This window comes from Suncus etruscus, chromosome 7 (genome assembly GCF_024139225.1).
Source record: "Suncus etruscus isolate mSunEtr1 chromosome 7, mSunEtr1.pri.cur, whole genome shotgun sequence".
NCBI lineage: Eukaryota > Metazoa > Chordata > Mammalia > Eulipotyphla > Soricidae > Suncus > Suncus etruscus.
In genome coordinates, this window is record NC_064854.1 from 43,285,796 (window position 1) to 43,293,097 (window position 7,302).

The window sequence follows — 7,302 nt, forward strand, 5'->3', positions numbered from 1 at the left end:
CCCTAGAGGCTTCTGGGTCTCCCTAAAGATTGGGCTCAGCCCACATCTCAGGGCAGATCAAGGAAAGAAACTGTGGCTTCTGGGCCTGGGTGCCAGAATTTACCCAGGTAAGTGCTTAGAAGACAGTGCAGCAAATATCAGGAACAGAAAACATGGGGCAGGACTCTGAGACATGGAAAAAAAGGTTGGCGAGTGAGTCCACAGGTCGAGACTGAATCAGAGCAGAGTGGAGAGCTTGGGATGCTGGTAGTTCGGTCATCTCTATGTCTCTGGAGCCCGGGCATTTTGGTCACATCCCATGGCGGCTGCCCACCACAGCTATGGCTCCAGCTTCCTGGGCACAGGTGCCCCATCTGAGGCACAGCTGCACTTCTGCACCCTCATGTTGGGCAGGCTGACCACCTGGGGCCTGAGCCGGCCACCCTCCTTGATGCTCACAATCATGGGTAGGGAGGTGGTCTCTGAGGCAATGCACTGCCGGGGACCCAGAAAGGGCCACTTGAAGGTCAGGGGGCCCGGGGGCTGCAGGCAGGTGCCCACACACTCGTAGGCCAGGAAGCCAGGGGGCTCCAGGACCCAGTTCTCGGCCCACTTCAGGCCCTGCAGGTCAATGTACTTCTCCTGGCGGCAGCAGCGGGTACCCCCGCTCATGGGTGTCTCGGGATCACAGTTGCCCTGGGCCCTGTGGGACAGAGGTCAAGTCAGTTGAGATGCTGGTGGGTCTTGTGGGACATTTGGAAGAGTACTTAGGATCTACCTCTCCAGTGCTCCAAAAGCTGGGTATCTGTGACAAATGGTAACTAAAAACCCAAAACCTATGAGCAGGGAGACGGCTCATTGGGCTGGAGCACATGGTGTTCAGAGCACCTCCAGGAGCAGTCCCCAGGCCAGAGCTGCAAGTAAAGCACCACCAGGTATGGCCCCCAAAACAGACAAAAGGCTGGGGTGTGGCTCTGGTGGAGCATCTGCCCTGCATCACGTGAGATGCTGCCTTGATCTCTGGCACTGAAAACAGACAACATACAGGGCCTGGAGAAATAGTACAATGGGCATGTCATGGCCAACGCCATTCAATCCCCAGTATCTCATATGCCCCCAGAGCCCCACCAGGAGCGATCCCTGAGTACAGAGCCAGGAGTAGTCCCTGAGCACTGCTGTGTGTGATCTCCTCCCCAAAAAAGAACAAAATTACAATCAAATTGGGGGTGGGGGGACAGAGAGCATGCCATGGGTTGTGGCTCCAACCCCTTTCCCCAAATCTCACAAAGAAATTGGATGCTTGGAAAAAGGATAACTAGAAATAACCAAGAAACAACGGGTATTACTCTGGCCGCAGGAAAGGGCTTTGGCGTATTCCATCCACACAGCACCCCGAAATGGTGCCGCTAGCGTGCGGGTACGAGTCTAGACCCAGCCCGGGCGCAGGAGCCTACCCATAGTCCTTGAGGTCCAGCGTATGTAGCTCCAGCTGCGGCTCGGGCCGACCCGGCGCGCCCTGGCCCTGCGCGGCGAAGCGAACCAGCCGGTGCGCGCCGGAGGCCTGCGGCGGGCCCAGATGCTCGCGCTGCACCGACACCTGCAGCAGCAGCGGCGGCCGCGGCCCGCTCAGCTGCTGCCAGAAGTTCACCGCCTCGGTCACGTCGAAGGTCTTCCAGCCGCTCTCGTGCACGGACACCAGCCTGCGGGAGGGCGGGCGCACAGCCAGGCTCGCCGCCGCCCTCCAGCCGCCCCGCCCGGCCCGGCCCGGCCCGCACCGGCCCCGCACCCCGGCCCACCTGGAGTCGACGAGCGCCGTGCGGTTGGAGCCGTCGGCGCGGACGCGCAGCCACTCGACGGTGACCCGGGCGCGGGCGCCGCGCGGGGACAGGCGCTCCAGCTTGCGCAGCGCCGCCTTGGCCACGGGCTCCTGGAAGAGGCGCAGCGCGGCCTGCACCAGCTCGTGGTGCGCCGGCAGCCGCTGCTCCATGCCGAACACCAGCAGGTAGGTGGACGCCTCGGACACCAGGGACCTGCCGGCCACCTCTGGGGTGGGGGGACATGCGCCGGGTCAGAGGAGGGCCCAAGGCTCAGGGCTAATGATCAGCATTTACCCAGGAGTCCGTAAGTAAAATTGGGGGCCTGGGAACCTGGTGGGTCAGGAAAGAAGTACATCCCACCCCCTGCCTTATAATCTTTTTCAGGAGTGAGAGAAATAGTACAAAAACTAAGGCGCTTGGCTTGCATGTGGCAGTGGCAGACCAGGACTTGATCTAGGACCACGCATGTTCTCCAAAGCACTACCAGAGGTAATCCCTGAGCAGAGTCAGGAGCAAACCCTAAGCACATCTGGTCCAAAAGGACGGAAGAAAGGGAGGGAGGCAAAAGAAAAGACAAAGGAAGAAGAAAGGAGGGTCGGAGAGATAGCATGGCAGTGAGGCGTTTGCTTTGCATGCAGAAGGACGGGGGTTCGAATCCCGGCTTTCCATATGGTCCCCCGAGCCTGCCAGAAGCTATTTCTGAGCGTAGAGCCAGAAGTAACCCCTGAGCACTGCCGGGTGTGACCCCCCCCCTCAAAAAAAAAAAAAAATCCTGCCCAGGCTAACAATGGTTTGTGTTGGGAATCTTAGCTAGCAATATCCCACCGAAATTGGCAATGTAGTTTTGGGATCCCCAAAAGGGACTGGACATGTAGGAAGTTCTTATGAAATTCCATCAGACAGAGGGGGCTGGACAGGGCAGGGAGGTGGAGAATGGGCAGAGAACCACCAATGGAAATTCGCAGCTGCAACTGGCTTTTTCTCAGGGCAGAGAAAGTGCTGAGTCCACCCTTACTTCCCTCTAATGAGGAAGTTGTGCCCAAAGAAAAGTCCCCAAAACGAGGAAGAAAGACAACATCTGTCTATCCCGTAAACTGTACTCAGAAGCTCCCAAGCAGAGAGTGGCCAATTCCTGCCTAAGCAGCTCCAAGCAAAACCTTAGACCATGGGGAGCATGGATTCCTGAGCATACAGGCCCTAACCCTTACAGCCCCCCTCTGAGGTGACTCCTCACCCCACTAGAGTTAGGGTGTGCCTGTGAGTAGAGTTCTAGTTCTGAACTGAGCTGACTCTTGCCCCAGGGGTGTGGGGCACTGGACAGGAACCAAAAACCATTCACCTCTCACAGGCTATTTCTTCAAAGGAGAATGTTACAAAAGCATTGTTCGTAAGCCTGGGATGAGGCCAGAGCTAATTCATCTCTTTCCAGAGAAACCAACAAACTCCAAGTTATTCAGTTTCTGCAACAGTCAGAGCTGCAGGGCCAGAGTGATAGCACAGCAGGGAAGATGCTTGCCTTCCCTTTTCTGAACTGAGTATAATCTCTGGCATCCCAGATTGTCCCCAGCATCACCAGGAGTGATTCCCCAGTGCAGAGCCAGGAGTTACCCTTGATTATTGTAGAATGTGGCCCCAAAATCAAACCAAACCAGTCAGCTGAGATGTAGACCAGCCCTTTACCTACTAATAGGAAGTTCTGCTCCAATCTTTTCTCATTTCCCACCCCCACCAACTCTGTGGAGCTGATCTTTTCTTGGTGTGGGCTCAGAGATGTGGGACTCTCCATGCAAGTGACACAGAAAGGAGCCCAGCCTAACTCCTTGGTCTCTAGATACCCCAACAGATGGGCAGGCCCAGTTAGCCCACCCCAGGACCTGAGGAAGGGCAACCTCACCTCGGAAGTGCTGGCTGAACCTCTTCCCTCGGGAGTGGGCCTGGTGGCTGCCCCGAAGCAGCGCCACGTACTGGGCCCTCACGTGGGCCGGAGTCACCAGCTGCTCCACTTCGGCCTGGTCCAGGACGGGCACCTCGCTTAGGTGCAGCTGCTGCAGCAGGCTGCCCAAGATCTGCTCCCCAGTCAGTGGAGCCCCTGGGCTGGCCATCGCCCACAGTGCCCAGCAGAAAACCCACAGCCTCATGGTGCTGCTCTAGGGAGCAATAGGGAGCCGGAGGGAAGAACGAACGGAGAGTCCCCTGGAAGGCTGGCGAGGGTCCCAGTGGGGTGAGGGTGAGTGGAGAGCCAGGAGGGACCAGCTTTATAGCAGCCTGGGGAGGGACTGGGGGAGGGGAGGGAGGTCACACCCCTCAGACCTCCTGGGAGTGTGGAGAGGAGGGTCTGTCTGGAAAGGGCTCAAAGAGCTGTCTGGCCTGTGGACTAGCTCAAATCATAGCTGGTTTCCTGGGGATGAAGTGTGGGGGGTCTCATTCTCTGTCAGATCCCCTTCATCCAGCCACCCAGAGAGAGGATGATATAGGGGGAAGCTTGTACTAAATGACCACATAATCCTAGAACTCTCTTTACAGTGTCAGGAAACAGTATTTTCTCACTGTTCTGAATAGGCTTGCAGTGTTGTGTGTGTGTGTGTGTGTGTGTGTGTGTGTGTGTGTGTGTGTGTGTCTTTCTAGGTATGGGGATCCTGTGACTTCTTAGCAAAGATGGCTGTTGGCAGTAAGGGATATTCGGTGACTGCAAAGGTCAGAGCTATAGGACCAGAAAGTGTTAAGTAGGTAGAGTGCTTGCCTGTTTTCTGGTATTCCAGATGAGGCCAGGAGTTTACCCTGAGCATTGCTGGGTGTGGCCCCAAAACAGAAACAAAAGAAACATTTCCCCTTGTCTTTTACTGACTACTCCTGGACACGGCCATTGAACTGTTTCTCCAACTATCCCCAACCCCTATGGTGGTCTGAGAAGCTGATACTCAGAAAGGGACAAGCCCCAGTTCAGGATGGTCCCAGTTTTGAATGGCTTCTTGCCTGCCTAAGGCCAGACACCCACCTCCCACTCCAATGTTAAACCACATCTGCACATTATTTTTTACCAAAGTCTCACTGACCCCCTAAAGCCCTGTGGACGAAATCCTGGTTGTCAGGCCTGGAAGAAGGGGTGGGGATCAGGCCTCGTAATTTCCTGAGCTTACAAGACCTGAATGTGGATTTAAAAAGTCACGTTAGGGGGGCCGGAGAGATAGCATGGAGTGTAAGGCGTTTGCCTTTCATGCAGAAGGTCATTGGTTCAAATCCTGGCGTCCCATATGGTCCCCAGAGCCTGCCAGGAGCGATTTCTGAGCCCAGAGTCAGGAGTAGCCCCTGAGCAATGCCGGGTGTGACCCAAAAACCAAAACAAACATACAAACAAAAAAGTCACGTTAGGGGTCTACCGACTGAGCAGTTTACATAGGATAAGGTATGCCTGCACATAGGACACACTTTCAGACACACCGTGCGCTCACACCGGGTAAGGGTACCCCAGAAACACAGGTCTTGTTCATCTGACAGTCACTTTTCTCTGGGAATCCTGTATTTTTATTTGCTAAATCTGGCTATGCTAGCCGGAGGCCAAAAGAAAGTGGATGTGGATTGGGAGACTTTTTACAATGGGCTGATTAGTCCCCACAGGAGGGCCACTGCCTTTGTCATGGAGACGTGGTTCCCCCACCTCCACCCCCAGGTGTCTTCAGCGGGGTCAGGGCTCAGCAGTTTCTGGGGGAGCCAGGCCAGAGGGAAGGAGCGAGTCTCTGGTAGCAGAGCTGAGGGCACCATGTAGGGTAGTGGCACCGCAGGAGGGATCCGAGACCACCTTTTGCTCCTGGCAAGTAGGATTTGACCACAGAGTTCGAACTCCTGGGTGAGGACACAGGAAAATGTAAGAGGGACACACAGGCCAGACTGGATTGAGGTCCAGAACCCATGTGGGTCAGATTCACTTCCAAACTAGAGCCCAGCATGGAGTGGCGGTGTCAGGTGTAGCTCCAACCCTTTCCAGCCTCTGGCCCAGCCCAGATGCCCCCAGAGGCCCCACCCTGACCCCAAGTCTAAGCACCCTTGTGGCTTTTAGGAAGTCTCAGACACTGGGAGGGGGGGCCTCCCAACCTCTTCCGGAGCAGCTTGGTTTCTTACACCAGATGGGTCTCTTGCCTCTGGGGTTGCCTGAGGAGCAGGACAAAAACTAGGGTCCACTCCATGACACCTTTCATGCAGCTGGTTCAGGCTGAGTGAGTCTCCTCTCCATTACTACTGTTGGCTTGTCTTGTGCCTGAATGGCCTTTCACTCAGAACTCCTGGGCTGCTTATTATTTCTGCTCCAGCCCACAGATAAGGACTTTTAGTAATGACCAGGTGATGAACTTATCCAAGGTCACCACCAGCCAAGATCGATCCCCCTCGGTGCTCTCATTAGCAACCTGTGACCTGGGGCAATTCTTAAAGGCAACTCCTTAGTTTAGATTAGCGATGCTTCCGCCCCCGCTGTGAGTAGGAGGAGTTGGAGGTGGAGGTGGTGTAATAGGCTGCCCCCAAGGGCCTTCCAGCACTTACAGTGGAGCATCCTGAAGCCTGGACAGGATATTCAAGGAAATCTTGAATTCCTGAGCACTGCTTTTATGGAATGTCCCTGAAACTCAGAAGGAACAAAGTGATCAATAAACTTTGGCTAAATTCCTGGATGCGAAGGCGAGAAGAGGAGCTAATGGAGACTTTCAGTTTCTAGAAGGTTTTTCTTCAGGGAAAATTTGGGGAAAGAGACTGATTTGTGTTACTGGTTTTGGTTTGGGGTTATAGCTCACAGTATTGGGGTACTACCATTTTGATGCTCAGGGGACCTTGAGATGCTGGAAGGGGGGCGGTGTGAACCCAGTTCTCCAGTCTGCAAAGCTTGCACTAGAGCTCTTCCAGCTATCTCCTGGCCCTAATGTTTGTGTTTTCCTTTGGGGGGCAATACATGGCTTTACTCAAAGCTGAACTCAGGATGAGTGCTCAGAGATCACTCCTGGAGGGGTTTGGAGGATCATTTGGGGTACCAGGGATGGATTCTGATCTGGCTGCATGCAAGACAAATACTTCAACCTCTTTACTGTCTGTCTGGTCTCCTCCTGCTTGTGTTTTTCTTTTCCTTTTATTCTGTTCTTTGGGAGGGAATTGCATACTCAGCAGTAAACTCAGAGCTTATTCCTGGCTCTGTGCTCAGGGATCACTCCTGACAGCCTCAAGGAACCACTTGAGGTGCTGAGAATCTAACCCAGATTAGCAGCAAGGTAAATACTCTACCCACTCTACTATACTGCTCAAGCCCCCCAGTCTCTTGGACTTTTTCCATTTGGGAAAAAAGCAAAGTAAAAGAGAGAATCCCCTAATCTGTGACTTTTGTGTCCTGAAAGGGGCCTGCAGGTTGGCTGCTTGGAAAGAAACACTTTCAGCAGAGTCAGCACATGTGGAAGGGGCCAGGGGCTCAGTAAATGGCTACCAGTGTGGGCAGTGAGTGTATCTTCATTCTGGACACAAGGCTTGCTGT

At 54.5% G+C, this 7,302-nt stretch overlaps 1 protein-coding gene across 1 annotated transcript; it reads right to left on the reverse strand.

The window, feature by feature from the left end:
- Nucleotides 1–318: 318 nt before the first annotated feature.
- On the reverse strand, nt 319–3,934 carry LEFTY1 (left-right determination factor 1). The gene is made up of 4 exons (XM_049776546.1): nt 3,691–3,934; nt 1,776–2,022; nt 1,434–1,679; nt 319–682 (listed from the first exon to the last, which is right to left on the reverse strand). The coding sequence occupies exons 1-4, from the start codon at nt 3,932–3,934 to the stop codon at nt 319–321; spliced, it is 1,101 nt and encodes a 366-aa protein (XP_049632503.1).
- Nucleotides 3,935–7,302: the final 3,368 nt, after the last annotated feature.